At 25.9% G+C, this 19,391-nt stretch overlaps 1 protein-coding gene across 1 annotated transcript in view; it reads right to left on the bottom strand.

Annotated features, from left to right (window-relative positions):
* Positions 1 to 419: 419 nt before the first annotated feature.
* The window catches only part of LOC100214060 (NADH-ubiquinone oxidoreductase 49 kDa subunit), a 29,392-nt gene continuing 10,420 nt past the window's right edge, over positions 420 to 19,391 (bottom strand). Inside the window, exons 4-14 of the mRNA XM_065788323.1 lie at positions 19,188 to 19,268; positions 18,891 to 19,011; positions 18,515 to 18,627; positions 7,178 to 7,252; positions 6,756 to 6,833; positions 6,310 to 6,395; positions 5,919 to 6,038; positions 5,581 to 5,806; positions 5,393 to 5,476; positions 1,538 to 1,595; positions 420 to 612 (exon numbers count right to left, since the gene is read on the bottom strand). Coding sequence (XP_065644395.1) covers positions 575 to 612; positions 1,538 to 1,595; positions 5,393 to 5,476; positions 5,581 to 5,806; positions 5,919 to 6,038; positions 6,310 to 6,395; positions 6,756 to 6,833; positions 7,178 to 7,252; positions 18,515 to 18,627; positions 18,891 to 19,011; positions 19,188 to 19,268 — 1,080 coding nt within the window. The 3' untranslated portion in view covers positions 420 to 574. The remainder of the gene's footprint in view (positions 613 to 1,537; positions 1,596 to 5,392; positions 5,477 to 5,580; positions 5,807 to 5,918; positions 6,039 to 6,309; positions 6,396 to 6,755; positions 6,834 to 7,177; positions 7,253 to 18,514; positions 18,628 to 18,890; positions 19,012 to 19,187; positions 19,269 to 19,391) is intronic.

Here is a 19,391-nt window from a genome sequence, read left to right as displayed (position 1 = left end):
TTGCATTAATGGATCAGAACAGGCCTAGCATCTAAAAATAAAGCAATAAAAACACAAAACAAAATTTTTATTTTATTTTGGACATCGTAATGCAATAAGACAATCTTTTTTTAAAAAAAAAAATTGGATTGCATTCACTTTTTTGACATTTTCATATGGAAAAAGAGATAAATTTGTCAGTAACTCGTCACCCAGGATTCTTGAGATGATTTAATTCTTTAATAACATTAGTGGAGCCTAAAGCAGAAAGTTTATACGTGTAGCACTTTCTTTTTTAAGAGCTGGAGCTTATCTTTTTTTTCTCACATATATTCGATTCTTTTTAAAGTTAAATTTAAAAATCACTCTTTTTATCAAAAAAGTTGGATACAACATTGGTGCAAAAATATATAATTTTATCGATTTTTATGAAAACAAAATTTATTTGAAAGTCATATTTTTAACAAATAAAAAATATTGGCTGTAAATAAGGTTTTGAGTTTATTTTACAAGTTAATTTAAAAAAAAGTTCAGAAAAAACAAATTAACAAACTGAAATTTCTTAAAGTTTCCAATCTTTAATGATTCGTAACGATTATCTGTCCACTTCACCAAATACGATATCTTGGGTTCCTAAATCATAATTTTTTTTAGTTTAAAAAGCTCTGGTTGTAAAAATGTGCTATTTTAAATAGGTTGATAAAGTGTATTTTGCATAAACTTTTTATATTTATATTCTTATATTAAAAATATTTTCTTACAAAAAAAAAAAAAAAAATTAAAACTCAAGCGTTTTCCTGTTTTGATCTCTCCTAGCTTTTGTGATTTTTTCCAACTTTTGACTATAAAACTAATATGAAATGAATCAAAAATTTATTTGGATGGTAACAAAAAAAAATTTATTTGGATGGTAACAAAATTAAATTTTAGCGATAACACTGATTTAAAGCATATTGTGAAAATCGTTTAACCATAAGTAAGCAATCTTTAAAATCAGGTGAAAAATTATTAGCAAAGTATTTCTTTTTTATTTGAAAAACAATCAATCAAGTAGTTTATAACTTTAAAAACCTGCTTTTTTTTAAAATTATTTAATTTTATCTAATTAAAAAAAGAAAAAATATTTGTTGCTAGTAATATCAGGGTTGTTATATTATGTTGTGTTGGTGTTGTGTTGCATATATATAATTTACTTTAAATACACAGTTATCTCCTGATAATTTGAACCTCCAAGGCCAAGGGACAAAAAAAATTGTTCAACCTAATTTTTGATTTTTTGAGTGTTTTTTTATGAGAAATTGAATTAAAAAAATAATTTGTAAACACTTTGGTACTTGAGTTATTGCTACATGAGCTAGTGGAAGTTACTTGAGGTATTGGAAGTTACTTGAGCTTTTGGAAGTTTACTGTATTAGTAAAATAAGTGGGTTTTTTTGAAGAAAGGTGAAGAACTCTGCGACTCTAATACTTTTAACCTATGAAATTCAGAAACTCCTGTGCATTAGTGGAGTGCCAAGACTCCAAGTAAAAATACTACAAACATATTAAAAATACAAACCGATAATAGCAACAACATCTGCTAACATATGGCCTTTAGACATGTAATCAATGCTTGCCTAAAAAAAATAATATGTTAATAATATAATATAATATTTAATATAGAGCTGTATTTTAAGTGTAATACCAAATACCTGTTAATCAAGATTTAGAAAGTTTAAATTAAAAATTCAAAGAGAAATTCAAAAATATTTGAATTTTTCTAGATTTTTGTATTTATATTTGATTTCAACGATTGAAATAAATAAATTTATAAGATTATATTTCATATAATGTATAAAATAATAATATTTATTTATATTTATATCGTTACATTTTTTTATAATGTACAAAATAATAATATTTATTTATATTATTTATACCGTTATATTTTCTTATAATGTACAAAACAACCTAATAAGAGTCAAAACAAAAACTTTTTTTCTTTTTTGTGTGCAGCTTTTATTTTAATCTAATCATTTTTTTAAAAATCTTTTCCACAAAAAAAAAGACTCTAAACAACAAAAATCTTTTTTGGTATTGCAAGAAATCGATGCAAAAAATCTGAGGCTAAAGTCCATTATACTCAGATTCCTAAATCTCGTATTTTATCTCCAAGGTTAGGTTCTGAAGACCTTCAAAAATCTTGTATTTTATCTCCGAGGTTAGGTTCTTAACACTTTTAGAAACTCTTTAACAATTTTTAGTCATTAAAAAAGGTCTAATAAAGAAACTATTTTGTTTTATTAGAAGTCTAACATTTCACCTCTCATATCTCTTATAACCTCTTATCTCTCCCAAAACCTCTGATAGCCTCTTATCTCTCCCAAAACCTCTTATAAACCTTTTATCTCTCCCAAGGATAAGACAGAACTATTTATAAAAAACTATTTCTTTAACTCACCTTTTGAATGTAATAATTATGCTCTTCTTGTCATCCCAAAGAAACAGGTTGATCCATTGTTAGACATTCGAATCAGTCCTGCTTATGTTGCTTCCTACTTAAACTGTTCTACAGCTTGTGGTCCAGATAACATTCTCACAGTCTTAGAGAAGTGTTCTCCAGACCTCTCTTTATTATTTTCTAAAGTATATAGTAAGCGCTTAACTGAATCTTGTTTTCCTGCCTGCTGGAAAATGGCATCTGTGATTCAATTTTTAAAAAACTCTGGAGATTGGTCTGATTATCACTATCACTGAATTTTCTTATAGTTATTCACAAAGTGTTTACTATTATCTTACTGTTATTCACAAAGTCTTTACTATTATCTTACTGCTATTCACAAAGTGTTTGTATCTTTAACAAACTTTTAATTCCTCATCTCGAGTCTAACAATTTACTTTCTGACAATTAGTTTGGATTTTGATGCCTTATTCTACATGTTAACTGTTATAACGGAAAGATTTTTGTATTATATGAAAGTGGTGAGACAAGGGCTATTGCTCTTGATATATCAACGGCTTTCGATAATGTCTTGCATGCTGATCTTCTCACTTTATATGGTGAATTTTGAAAAGTTTTGATCTCTTTGAACAGTCTTGCTGGGAGTATATTTATTGTTAAAAAAAAACTTTACTACAAATCTGATAATAGGTTTTAGCGAAACATAATTAAAATTTTATGTATAGATTGTAGTTAATATAGGAAAAACTACAAATAATAAAAAAAACAAAACATTTAATTTAAAATAATACAATAAAAAACAGAGTAGATGGCCAAACTTTGCTAACTGAAGAATTCAATTAGAACAAACATCTGCTTTGAATAAGGTTAGTAGATTAGCTTAACTGATAACATTTAATGAAAATCAGCTGTTAAAAGGTTTTAGTTTGGCTGTTGGTTTAGGCGTTTGGTAAACTGAATGAGATGTTAAAGGCTGTAGAGGTTGTGGGTGATCTTTACAATTGAATTGGTAAAATCTCAAATAATTGGAAGGAAAGTTGGACAATAAAGATTTATAATAGAGTATGAGAGAAACACAAAAATGTGGTTTATACTGAATAATAAAATTATTTTTCCAGGTAATAAAGGTTTTAGAAGGAATTATTGCAAATGAAATAAGGAGGTTTATGAATAAATAAAGTTTTAGAAAAAGAGCATATGTAAACAAACAAAGGTTTGAACAGAGTACCAAGTAAGTCAATGTGGTGGGCTTTGAGGTACTTAGGTGTTGAAGCTTTAAAGAGCTTAGGATAAAAATTAATAAGATAAACATGATGCATCGTAAAATTATAAATGAACAAGTAGAAAATACTGGAAAGTGGCCATGTGGAATGTTTTCATCATAGTAGACTTGAATCTAAATTAGTTTGCAAAAATTTATAAGTTAATGCTTCAATAGAAAAAATTCTTGCTGAAATTTTTTTAAAAATAAATTTTTAATTTTTGGATCAAAATTGTGGCAATAAATTCCACAAAATTTATTTATTCATTCCATAAAATAAAATAATAAAACTCATATCACAAAAAATGTGATTTCTGCTATTTGAATTCAAAATTACAGCAATAAATTCAACAAAATTTTTTTCAACAACAATATCTTCCAATAGTAAAATAAAATACCAAGCAAAAATAGCTTCAGTTAAGCTAATTTGTTAAGTTATGCTTTAATAAACTCAGATCTTTTACTGTTATTAGAAAAAGATCCGAATATATCTGGTATCAACATAGGTTGTCTTTCTCATTGGTCCCCCTCATTGGTAAAATCCCACTCAAAAGTCCCTCTGACTTTTAAAAAAATATAGCAAAATAAAGCTTGTTTTTCAATAAATAAATTTTTTTTTTTCTTTTAAACTCTGAATTACTGCTGAAAATAATATTGTAAACGTAATTTACACATTTCATTAAGTATTTTAAACTTAAATATTTATAAGCTATATGCTGTTTTTTTTTTTTTTACATGTCTTATAAAGGTAAGCCTAAATTTAGATTTTTTGAATTATGTTCAAGTATTATTACATGGAAACCCCTCTGAATTTCAAGTAGACAGATTTGTAATACTGGAGCTTTATAATGGAGCAAACAGTCAACCATGTAATTGATAACATGAAGCAGATCTGGTTGGAAATGAATATAAAAGACTTGAGAACAGTTGCAAATTATTATTGCATGGTGGAAAATTTAATGGAAATTCTTGCTGAAAAATCCTAAATAAGTGGGTAGTATTTGATGATAAGCTGCTAATTAAACTAAAGACTTTTGGAGAATGCTTAAGGTTGTTAAATTAAGTTGTTGAGTCTTGCTTTGAATCCAAACTATGATGAAAGTATTATAAATAATATTGAAAAATTAAAGGCCGCAATAAAATGTTGATGCTGAAACAGTTAGTTAGAGTATTACTCTAACTAACTTCCCAATATTTGATGATTTAAAACTAATTATAAGATTGTTCACTCTTTAACAATATAATAATAAAAAAATACCTTCTATATTATTTATTTCCCATAAATTGTCTATAACTTTTAACTGAAATTGACAATAAATTTTTATATGAAAACATAGTGAAAAAAAAAAAAAAAAAAAGAAGGCTCAAAACACTTGCAAAAATTGATTATATATATTCAATATAATGCACATTTCAGAATTCCTAAAAAAGGAAAAGTTTTTTATATTTTCATATTTGATGTCATTTTTTGTCACTGAAAAAATTAGCATTATTAAGATTATCAGTAGCATATTTTAATATTGCAGAATTTACATTTTTGTGATAAAAATAAAAACTGCTACAATACAATAATAATAAATAATAATAATAATAATAATAATAATAATAATAATAATAATAATAATAAAGAACTTTCTACATAATAAAAAAAAAGTACTTTTTATATAAAAAACAAACAAGAATTTTTTTAAATAATAAAAACAAGAACTTACTAAATGATAAAAACCAGGTGCTCTTATTTTGCACTTGTATGGTTTGTTGGAACCATCTGAAACTAGATACACACCCATCTCACCCTTAAAAAAAACAAGTTTTATACAATTGCATACTAATGAAACAATGTATGTACATTCTAAAAATTCAAACAAAACAACAGACAATTTATTTGGATTATTAACACCTTGGGAGCTTCAATAGCAGTGTATGTTTCTCCAGGAGGAACAGAGTAACCTTCAGTGTACAGTTTAAAATGATGAATAAGAGCTTCCATTGACTCCTTCATTTCAGCTCTTTTAGGTGGAGAAATTTTAGCATCATCAATACGAACTTCACCTGGAGGCATTTTGTTTAAGCACTGCTCAACGATACGCACACTTTGACGCATTTCTTCAACACGACATAAGTATCTTAAGAAAAATTTTATAAAGTATTTGATGAGTGCAGCAAAACACACAGTAAATGATATGATGTATACATAAAACACACTGTAAATAATATGCTGTATACATAAATATTTACCTATCATAGCAGTCCCCATTTTTACCAATTGGCACATCAAACTCCACTTTATCATATGCATCATATGGTTGCGATTTCCGAAGATCCCATTTAAAGCCGGAACCTCGCAACATAACGCCACTTTCAAATAAAAAAATAAAAAAATTAGCAAATTTAGGTGTATATAAATTAAAACTAGAACTATTACTATTATAATTATTATTAACTATAATTAACTATAAATTTATAAAATTATCAGTAAAAAACTATAATTATCAGTAATATTATTATAATAACAATATTATTACTATTAGCACTATTAGTTATAATATTATTTTTGATAATATTAATTTTCTATTATTATTACTGAAAAGTAAATACAATACTTCCAGAAAGATCTTGAAAAACTTACGACATTCCATAGGAAAGAGCATTTTCTGTGCTCACAACACCAATATCCACTAACCGTTGTTTCCAAATACGATTATGTGTTAGCATCTAGATGATAAAATTTTATTGCTTGTTATGAGATTTTGTAAGTAATATCAGTAATTTAATAAGTATATGGGGCTTTTAAAGGGTGAGTCATAACTGATGACAAATCTATATTGATAGTGAATAAAAAGTTGAAAAAAATGTTTATTTTGCCAATATATTATATGGTGGTGGTGATGGTGGTTGGGACAAATGCTGCCCTAGCTTAGTATTCCATAACAAAATTAATAACTAGTAATACAAATTACTAGTTATTAATGTTAATATAAATTTTAACCACAACCCAACTACACTCTCCCCCCCAAAAAAAAATTGAATAAAAAAAAAAATTACAATTACACAAAAACAAAAAAATAAACCTACTTCCTCAAGTTCATCAATGCGTTGACCAAATTTTGACATGAAATGCCATATATCGTCTAATAGACCGATCGGTATATCCTTAACAATCAAAATCATGTTTTAATATTATGTAATGGTGTAACTGAAACAGGGATAAGAGGTGGGTTTAGTACATACATCAACAAAAAGTATTGCATATTCAGCTTAAACAACAAATGCTTGCTTATATTTATTGATGTTTATAAATTAAATTGATAAAACTCATACAAGATGTTATTATTTAATATATATATATATATATATATATATATATGTATGTATATATATATATATATATATATATATATATATATATATATATATATATATATATATATATATATATATATATATATATATAATAAAACAAAAAACTAGACCTTATCAATAAAATTTAAACTAACCAATGCAACTCCTCCAGGTCGAACATAAGCTGCATGTAATCGTGCACCAGATGCTCTTTCATAAAATTCCATTAGCTAAAACATATTTAAAACTTTATTTCAAAATATAAATAGAAACTATTGATTAACCAAAATATTTAAACTTTTTAACACAGATATATATATATATATTTATATATATATATATATATTTATATATATATATATATATATATATATATATATATATATATATATATATATATATATATATATATATATATATATATATATATATATATATATGTAAACTATGTTAGTGTATTTTACAAATAGAATACTCAATGTTCTTAAAGAACAGGGCAATAATAAATTAGTAAAAAACACTTATCTAACTTTTTTTCTTCAACTTGAAGTTTCACCATTGCCGGATCATCAGGAAGAGTTCTTTGAACTCTTCCTGATGATCCAGCAATGGTGAAACTTCAAGTTGAAGAAAAAAGTTAGATAAGTGTTTTTTAATAATTGTTTTTACGACTAATTTTTACGACTTTATTTCTTCTGAATAAACGTCACGTTAACGGTAATCAAAAGATAATTTAAATATTCTAAAAGATATAAGTTTTTGCGTAGCGCAAAACTGGTGAACGCGTAGGCAAATCGCCTTTTCGCAAGCAAAATGCGAGCTGCGTAGCGCTTCTTAACAAGGCCTGATATATATATATATATATATATATATATATATATATATATATATATATATATATATATATATATATATATATATATATATACATATATATATATATATATATATATATATATATATATATATATATATGTATATGTATGTATGTATCTATAATATATATTTTTATAAATTTGTACATTAAACATTTAAATTGACAAAACTGGGAATTTACACAAAAAAAAAAGGTTAAAATTTGTGTGTTATTTTATTATATTTTTTTATGTTATTATCTATTTATGTTTTGTTTTTTTCTCTTTTTTTTTTAAATATTATTTTTCTGTCTTCTTTTAAAACTTTTAACAGCATCTTTTGGTACAGTGGCAATGATTATCTTCTGCTTATTGTTAAAAAAGACATTAATTATAACTTTAGAAGCAAATTTAAACCCCCCATTCTTTGTATAAATCGCAAGTAAAGCAAACTGTTGGAAAGCATTTTGATAAAACAAAGCTTGATACATCTTTGACATTAGCAACTTGTATAGCTATTAAATTTGAAAGATTATCTAAGACTACAAAACATCCATATGTGAAATCCTTAAGTGAAAGTGAAGGTATAGTAAGACCACCTCATGAAAGTATTTGTAGGTACCGACAAATATTTATATTACTTGCATCTGTAGCAAGCTTAGACTTGTAATGGCTACATTTGCTTCTTTTTATTAATTTCTTTGCTCTATAACCAGCAATTGTTGTTGCAACTTCTTCTGTTTCAGGTGATAGAGTTAATTCTGATATCTCATTTGAGTTTAAATTTAATGTTATTAGTAATTCATCATTAATTGGGTTATCATAATTGTTCTTTAAATCTTTATCCCAAAAATTTACATTCTTCTTAATTAAAGTCTGACATGTTAAAATAATTTCTGAATGTTGAACTTCTAGTAAACTTACTAGAAATCTCCCACCACTCATCTGTCGATATTGAGAAAATCTACGCTCTATAGATTCACTTTGAAGTTGTGAAGTAAGCACATACAAATATCCTTGTTCGGTAAGCTTATCTATAAGCATTGCTTGAGAATGCAAAGTTCTGATAAGAGCAGATGATGTTTGTTTTGATAAAGTAAAAAATGGAGATTTCTGCCAAAGTTCAATCCAATCAGTTAGTTGCCTAAAAAATGTGGTTTTACCATCATTAAAAATAATTGCATTACCAAGTTTATTAGGACTAAATTGTTGTTTTGAATTTGAACGGTCCACCATTTTTAAAAAATAATTAAAAACCAGATATGTCATTTTGTTCCGAAAAATAACTTTTAAAACTTGCAATTGTTGTTTCAAAAAAGCTCCAAAATGTAAATTTTGGAGCTTTTTTCAAATTACCTTGAAGTTGTTTATCTTTAGAATGTAGAAGATGAAAATCTCTCTAAGTTATATAACCAGCTGGACAATTATAGACATCATCTTTTATATTATAAGTAAATGATGGAAAGACAAATTTTTTACAGTGTAATAAATTATTTCTGATATTTTTAACAATGTGAACACTATCATAAAATAAATATATTTTAATATTTGGACTGATCAGGATGATAAATAAATAAATTTGGATGATAAATAAATAAGGATGATAAATAAATAAATTTTATTAGGATGATAAATAAATAAATTTAACTGATTACCAAATTTGGAATGAAGTAAACTAAATGCATTTACATTTAGTTTACATTTTGTAATAAACTAACAATCATAAATATTCTTTTGTATAGAGTACCATTGTCATCTGCACCCACATAGACACCATTACAATATTGTGCCTGCTTCTGAAGATAAAATTTATCTACAATTAGTATTATATCTTCATTAGGGATTGCAATCCCGGGATCCCGGACATTTTTGGGTCCCGAAAATCCCGGGATTCTAAACACAAAATCCTGGGATTTTCGGGATTATAGCAGGATTGAACTAATTAAATTATTTTGTAAAACAAAATGTTCAAAGTTGGTAACTATACTGAATTATAACGAGTTATATAATGCTGCTTTGCAGGTTTATCCTATTTATGCTTTATCCTTACAATAAATGGAACAAATTTTTGAATAGATCATGGAGTTCGGGAGTTTATCATTGAAAAAAGTTTCACAAACACAAATTAAGGCAGGTTTGTTTGACTATTGTATAAAAAACAATCGTTAAGTTTGTTGGCAAGACTTCTATTCCACCGACGAGCATCGAACCTGAGCGGGCATTTTTTGCAGCTGGGTATTTGGGAAGTAAAATAAGGAGTAGGCTAAATGAGCAAACCTTAAATGCTCTACTATTCCTCCGGGCATATTTTCAGACAAAAAAAGAAAATTTGTAAATAAAATATACATTTAATATAAATTGTTTTTTTGTTTTACATTTATTATTTAGCTACCATTTATTTATAAATATAAAATAAAGATTTTCTTTAATTTTTGTCTCTCAATATTAACAAACAACTTATTATGTTATTTTTTACAAAGTAGCTTGTTGCTACAGCAGCTACATCGGTAGCCAAATTTAAGAAAATTTATGTTTACAAATTTATTTTGAAATTTTGATTGTTTAGTTACTTTAGTCAAATACACTACAAATGTTCAAATGTTATTTACATATCCAATTATTTGATGAAGGTTATTCTGTAAAGTCTGTAATCTTAAAACATAATATGGAAGGTACCGTATATATATTTTTGCATTATTTTAAGATCTTTGTATACACCTGCTGCCTGTTACACAATTAAAACAATTTAAGGCGCCATAGAAAATTAATTTAAGTCATTAAGGCATAATGAAATTAAATAAAAAATTGATAACATCAAAAAGTATATTCATATATGCAGTATTAAGTTCTGTTTTTTAGCAAATATCTCACATATAAAATCCGATGATCCCGGGATTTTATTTCCTTCAATCCCGGGATTGTAACTCATGCCCGGGATTGCAATCCCTAATCTTCATGTATTGAACCTTTCTCATAAAGTGTTTTAACAGCCTTTATTGCATCAACTCCACCTTGTTTTATTTTATTTAATAAAGAAATTGAAGGTAATGGAAATGATTCAAGTAAAATTTCATATGCTTGTTTAGATAATAAAGTCTGATCATATCTGCATAATAAAGATAATAAAGTCTGATCATATCTTAATAATTAAGTCTGATCATATCTGCAGAATATTGTGGTTAAACGTTTGCTTTATAGTATATTCTACTATTTATTTCTTGAAGAAGTATATTTCTATTAAAATAATCTATGTTTTTAATGTACGATGCAAGATTTTCTAGCATACTCAAACTAGTTAACTTGCCATTATGACCTTTAGTTAACCATGGAGGAAGTGGAACATTATTTCCTTTGTATTGCAAAGCTACACATAAACAATGATCAATTTTTATTGATTCAAGAACAGAAGGAAAATGTGTTAAAGGATCAAATATTAAATTGTAATAAATAACACAATTAAGATGTTTTTTAAATTAAAAACCTTCTGGTGAATGCTTACTGTTTAACTTGTTCCATTCAGTTATTTTATCATTTTCAGAAAAAAAACTAAGTTCATCTTCTTGATAAATACGAGTTTTAGGTGGCCTTCTTAAAGCAATAGGTGATGGTAGCATGGAAGGCCATTTTGAGCATTCGCTTGAGAAAAATTCAGGAACAGGGTTTAAATTCCAATTTAACTTGCATTTTATACCTCGAATAATGTACTTTTCATTAAAATGATTTTCACATAGACAGAATTTGGTGAAGGCACCCAATCACTACAGTTTACAAAACAAACTCAATAATTTAGCAGCTGTTGATATTTCAATGGAAAATGAAAAGAAGCAACTTTTATATCTTCCAAAAAACTGTTTTATCAAGTTTTACAACCATATGCAACACATTTGTTAATCATAATACTCAGCTTTGCTAATAATAATAAATTGTCTGAAATAGCATTTATATATATATATATATATATATATATATATATATATATATATATATATATATATATATATATATATATATATATATATATATATATATATATATATATATATATATATATATATATATATATATATGTATATATATATATATTTAATGTTTTTTTAATATTGCACTGTCATTATTTTGTTGCATAAATAGGCCTTTTAGAATTGGCCTCTAAAATGTAACATGCATGGCCATGTAATATAGTAGGCCATGATATGATAAATGACGCTCGTTATGTCTATATTCTGTTAACATTACATTACAAGCAAATGTTTGTAATAAGAGTGAAATTAAACTTTGTATTTAATAAGCAATTTATTTAATAAATAAACAGATAGAGCTGTTTAGAAAAGCAGCTCACATAGCTCGCCATGCTTATTTTATGAGAGCTTTTCTCCGCTCTCGCACACATTTACTCCTACCGAAGCCAATATATATATATATATATATATATATATATATATATATATATATATATATATATATATATATATATATATATATATATATATATATATATATATATATACATATATATATACTCTTATCATAAAAAGGTAAGGGTTATCTGTTTGTCTGTCTGTGGACATTTTCATTTTCTGCTGTAAACTCAAAAGCTATAATGCAAGAAAAAAAAAAATTAATTTTGTTTTCTGTTGATTAGTAAGGAAATTTGGCAAAAAAAATGCAAATAATTTTTATTGATAACTTCAAAAGTATACTTTATGCAAATTTAAAAGTTGCCTAAAAGTTAAAACAATTAAGATAATGCGAAAGTACATTAAGTTTTATAGTTTTTTAAAAAACTGCAATAATAATGACTAGAAAGTTTTCTTAATTAATAGTATTTTTGCTATTGTTTTTTATTGTTTTATAATATTTTTAAAACATATGAGGAGTGTTGCTATATTGACTGACGTATAGGTAAAATATGCTTTTTTCAGCTATCTTATAACCTGCTGCTACAAGGGAGTCCACATGGTTTTGCATAAACTAAAATTTAGAAGACTAGATAGTTTTCCAGATATCGCAAACTGTGATTGCTTAATTCAACCCTTATGTGTGTATATATATACATATACATATATATATATATATATATATATATATATATATATATATATATATATACATATATATATATATATATATATATATATATACATATATATATATATATATATATATATATATATATATATATATATATATATATATATATATATATATATATATATATATATATATACATATATATATACAGTAGTGGCCAAAAAATTAAGACAGGCTACGTTTTTTAAACATTTTTAACTTATTTTTTATTTATGGGATTATTACCTTGGATACAAATAACTTTTTTATTATATTTTAATTTTTGAAGATATTTTGATTTATTTTACACCGTCAGGTTGCCATAGTTGTGATATTATGGGTTGTTAAAGGTAAAATAAATGCACTATTTTCGGAGGGCTATTCTCAAAGTAGTATAGCAAAACAATTAAAAATATCAAGTGTCTCGTGCAAAATGCTTTACGTGTGTTCAAGACTATTCAAATCGCCAAAATTATGGTAGAAAATGTGTGAGTACATCACGAGAAGATTATTTTTTAAAGAATGTTGTTAATAGTGAGCTCCACACAACATCTGCAAGGTTATCACAACTTGCTATTGAAAGGGGACTTACTATTATTTCGAGAACAATTAGAAGAAGGTTGTGTTATGACTTTGGTCTAGTTGCAAGAAGACCAGCTAAAAAATCTTTATTAACTCCATCTCAATTTCAAGCTAGGATTAAATTTTGTAAGAGTTTAAAAGACAAGACACCGGAATGGTGGGAACGCGTAATGTTTACAGACAAAAGTATGTTTCAACAGATTAGAAGCACGGGCTATAATTATGTTAGAAGACCTGTGGGAGAACGACTGAATCCAAAGTATACCATAAAAACAGTAAAACATCCTCCTTTAGTCATGGTATGGGGAGCAATCACAGCGCAAGACCGATGCGGGTCGCACATCTTTAAAAAAGGTGAAAAAGTCAATGCACAAAAGTATCTAAGTGTATCGAAAGATAAAGTGAAACTGAACACGGAAATTACTAAAACCAGCATTTTCCAGCAAGATTCAGCACCTTGTCATACAGCTAAAACAGTTAAGAAGTGGTTTACTGATGATAAAATTAAATTATTATCTAATTGGCCCTCAAGTTTACCCGATTTTAATGTTATCGAGAACTGCTGGAATATAATGAAGCAGAAAGTTGCAGCACATCAGCCAAAATCTGAAGAACATCTTCAAAAAGTTAAAGAAGTGTGGACTAATGAAATCACTCGAGAGTTTTGTAAAACATTAGTACATAGACTCCCAAGAAGAATACAAGCTGTGCTTGATAATAAGGGACATCCGACAAAGTATTTAATTATAACATTCAAGTCATTTAAACTGAACTATTGCTATAATTTGGTGCTATAACTATTTTTTTATTGAATATTAACAACTTTTGATAATTTTTATCTATTTTTTTTTATTTTTTTAACATTTTCTATTGTGTTTATTCAATAAAAAATTTACACTACAAATTTTGAGTTATTTTTTATGATGTGCTTTAATTTTTTGGCCACTACTGTATATATATATATATATATATATATATATATATATATATATATATATATATATATATATATATATATATATATATATACATATATATATATATATATATATATATATATATATATATATATATATATATATATATATATATATATATATATATATATATATATACATATATATATATATATATATATATATATATATATATATATATATATTTATACCTATATATATATTAGAGGTGTATAAAACTCAAAGTTTCGATTTCGAGTTTATTCAATAATCGAACTTGAATCGAATGTGTTTAGTTAATCGAATATAATTCGAATTTCGAACTTAAAGTTCAATATTTAAAAAGTTGCTGTAAAATCGTATTAAAATGCTTCAAAAAGTCATGTAAAATTATATTAAAACGCTTCAAAATAGAGATGAGAGAGTAAAGAGCATTATTTACTTCTGGAAATCCCAGCTACCAGCGTCAATTCAGAGCGTCTCAACTCAACATCTGGGAACATCATTTCCATTAAACGCTGCAGTCTTCTATCAGAGCATGTAGAAGAACTTACCTTTCTTCATAAAAATTTGTAGACTTTTAGCATTAGGATAAGTATGGTTTGTTGATGATGACATTTATATATACATATATATATATATACATACATATATATACATATATATATATACATACATATATATACATATATATATATATACATACATATATATATACATATATATATACATACATATATATATATATATATATATATATATATATATATATATATATATATATATATATATATACATATACATATATATATACATATATATATAATATAATATAATAAACATAATAATAATAAATATATTTTTTACTAATTAGTAAAATATACAGAATAACAAGTAAAACTTGTTAATCTACATATTTTGCTATTGAGTCATTCCATGCCAACTGGACCAAGGTCCAACATGGACCCCCTCAGATTTTGATGAAACTTAGTAGGTTTGTTAATATCAATGAGAAAAGCAATTCCTGAAAATTTCAGCATAAAATCTTTTGTGGTTCATAAGGTACAGTCGTTTGAAATTTCTGATTTTTCCAAAAATAAAAACTTAAGTAGCAAAAACATGTCTTGTTCATACTTTGATGCTCTATATTTTAAAAACAAAATTTCAGAAAACCTTCTAGTTTTTTTTATTGTATACAACTCTTGACTTACTTTAATAAAACTTTGATATTGAATTCTCTAATGTCACATTTTTTCCATAATGGCTACCTAAAAAAGCTAAAAAATTGTTTGCAAATATAAAAAGTTGATTTTTGATGAGTCAATATACAAAATCTGCAATTTAAGAAGTGAAAAGACATACTTTTTTAGTTTCTATATATGGTAGGCTTCCAAATTTTTTAAAATTTACTGATAAGATACAAATCAGTAAAAAATTATATACTTCAAAAAATGGCTGCAGCTAAATCTAAGGAAAATGTGCCTCCACTTCAAACCACCGGTAAGCAAGGACTAACACTGGTTTTAATAATATTTTTTTTCTTCCAATTTAATAGACTTTATTTCAGTGATTTCAGAAAAAAAAATAGTGGGTACTCATGGGGAAGTTACAAAATCAGAACAATGAAAATTGCCCAAAATGCATTAAAAACAATAAAAACAAAGTTATTGTTGTACTTTAGTTTGTGTTATATATTCTAACACAAAGTATGTATGAATTTAAAAGTATTTCACAATAAGTACTAGAAATAAGTTTTTAATTAAGCTAGAATTAAACTCAGTTTTTAAATAGCCCTAGCTCCTACCTGCCCCCTCCCCCCCTATCCCAAGCATTTACTTTTTAACATGCACATTTTTGTCCAGAACTTAGAAAAAATTTGTAATTGTACACTTTTTATTACACGGTGATGTATGAAGTGCCTTAATACCCAAACACACCACTAAACATACACATATAAAAACTGTGAAATTTAGTTTTAAATGTCAGACAGTAAAAAGACTACATTTAAAACTTATAAGTAGCCTATTAGGTTAAAATGAAAAAAAAGACTTTCTAGTCTAATTTACCCAATATTTAATACCATGGCCATAAATTTTGTAATATTTTTCCAATACACTCATTATTCCACCCCTCCCCATTAATTTGACTTATTTCATTATCATGTTCAAATTTAGATTACAACTTATACCAAGTTAATATAATAACTTATATAAGTTATTTGATTTGTCAACACAATGCACAAGTTGATTATGTAATAAAAAATATTATCTTAATAAACAATCAATAAACATTGCATCTTTCTAATAAATTTTTGCTAAAAAACTATGTTTAAAACAAGTAAATCTAATTTATAATAATTTTGCTAAATTGTTATTTAATTATGTTACTTATGCTATTGTACAAATGTAATATTTCAGTTTTTTCTTGAGCTGATAGTTCATAGCATCTACCAGTTGTTGATTGAACGTTTAAAGATGAAATTTTGCATAAAGTGTGCGTTATTGGAACCCAGCAAATATCTTCTTTATGTGGCCAAGTAAAAGTGTTTAACAAAATAGACTGCTTCATGAACTTGATAAGAACATCTTGATTTTCTTCAGATATTTCCACAATATTGCCTAAAAACCATTTTGCATCATAAACACATGCTATATTAATTCCTGGTGAAAGAGAAGAAAGTGTAACCATATGATGCATTTTAGAAACATTTACATTAGTATACATATTATCAAATGACACCCGTCTCATCTGTAAAGTAGTTAATGATTGTGGTATAAAACAATGGTGGTTTCTTGTTCCTGGAATTGTCGAACAAGTAGCATAACGCTCTTCTAATTTAAACTTTATGCAATGTAATACAGTTGCATCATTTGAAATGTATTGAAAATATATTCCTTTAATATTTTGTATACACCAATCATACATTTTTTCAGGTGAATTGATAGGATCTGTTAGTGATTGTAAACTGGCCCTATCTACAAGTCATTTGACAGAGCCCCCAACGCCATCACAAGCACTCTTTCCATGTGATGTGGCAAAAAAATGCCATTCTGCAGATACTTTATGATCTAGTTCATGGTGACATAAATTAGATGTTTTTATAATTTTTATATTGTAAACCTGCACCATCACAAAAATAAACGCAGTGGTTAAAGTAATGCATCAACTCTTTTAAATGTTTTATTACTTCATAAATGAAACAATGAACTGAGTTTGTATTGTGTTGCAAATGATCTGAAATAATACAAATACTTTTACATTTTATCATAATTTCTTATATGAGATAGGGGATAGGGAGGGGGGGGGGGGGGGGAGGGAGCAGGTAGGAGCTAGGGCTATTTAAAAACTGAGTTTAATTCAAGCTTAATTAAAAACTTATTTCTAGTACTTATTGCAAAATACTTCAAGTACTTCTAGTACTTATTGCAAAATATTTCAATGTCAAAGTTTTATTAAAGTAAGTCAAGAGTTGTATACAATAAAAAAAACTAGAAGGTTTTCTGAAATTTTGTTTTTAAAATATAGAGCATCAAAGTATGAACAAGACATATTTTTGCTACTGAAGTTTTTATTTTTGGAAAAATCAGAAATTTCAAACGACTGTACCTTATGAACCACAAAAGATTTTATGCTGAAATTTTCAGGAATTGCTTTTCTCATTGATATTAACAAACCTACTAAGTTTCATCAAAATCTGAGGGGGTCTATGTTGAAATCCTAAAATTTTGGTCCATTTGGCATGGAATGACCCTATTATAAACAAACATTGTCTAGAAAAATATAAGGATTATTGAACAAGCATGTGAACAAAATGTGCAACCAGTATAAATCATATTTGTACTTGGTGTAAATGCCTAATAAAATCATTTATTTCTAAATTTTAGGAGTATACTAATAAATCCAACTTTAATCAAACAGAAAAAAAAAATTATTCCGTACAAGAATTAAAGAGCATTTTACAATAACAAATAAAGCATTATAAATATAGCTTGCAAATATAAACAACTTTAAAAAAAAAAAAGTAACTTACTTTTTCTCTTTCTTCAAACAACCAGAAGAAAGGAGTCATTGCACCTACATCCAGAGCATGTGTTGTAATTCCCATTATGTGATTCATAATTCGAGTTATTTCAGCAAACATGACTTAATAAACAAACTGAACAAACTTATCATTTTTAAAGAATAAAACACAACTGCTAAAAATTTATCATAAAATTTGATTGTAAACTAAATTGTTTGGCAATCAGATTTGGCTTTTTTTTATGATTTGATATTGTGATTAATGAGGTTGGCCCGCATAAATACTTTCAATTCTATAAGATTATGTTACGATGCCAGATGGAAAAAAAATTGATTTTCAAGACTTAAAAAAAAAGCAAATAAAATAACATTTTAATATTTTTTACCTCTAATCCATTTAGCTCTTTCTGGGATTTGTATATTCAGAAGTTTTTCAACTGCTAAAGAGTAAACCTGTTCATTTGTCATCATGGAAACATAATCCAAACGATCAAAGTATGGTAAAGCCTGTAAAAAGTTATTCAAGATTAAAGGATTTATATTTTTTCATGTTTCTTAATAAAAATAAATACAATAATAGTATAATAGTATTTAAGAAAATATGAACATAAAAATTTACTCTTTTTATGTTACTTTACTAATTCTGTATTTATTTAAAATAGTTTTTATAGTACATTATTTACCTGCAAATAGGTTTTGTATTCTATCAGTTTTTCTGTACCTCTGTGAAGTAACCCAATATGGGGATCAGCTCTTTCAACTACCTATAAACGGCAATTGCAATGTAAAAATTATAGTAAAGTCTAATGTGTAAACTTCATCAAGTTGAAATGCAAGATGCACCAAAATATCGAATCTATATATTATACAAGATTAATTTATTTTTA

The sequence above is a fragment of the Hydra vulgaris genome, chromosome 01 (genome assembly GCF_038396675.1).
Source record: "Hydra vulgaris chromosome 01, alternate assembly HydraT2T_AEP".
NCBI classification, from domain to species: Eukaryota; Metazoa; Cnidaria; class Hydrozoa; order Anthoathecata; family Hydridae; genus Hydra; species Hydra vulgaris.
This window is presented reverse-complemented; position numbering and strand designations above follow the sequence as displayed.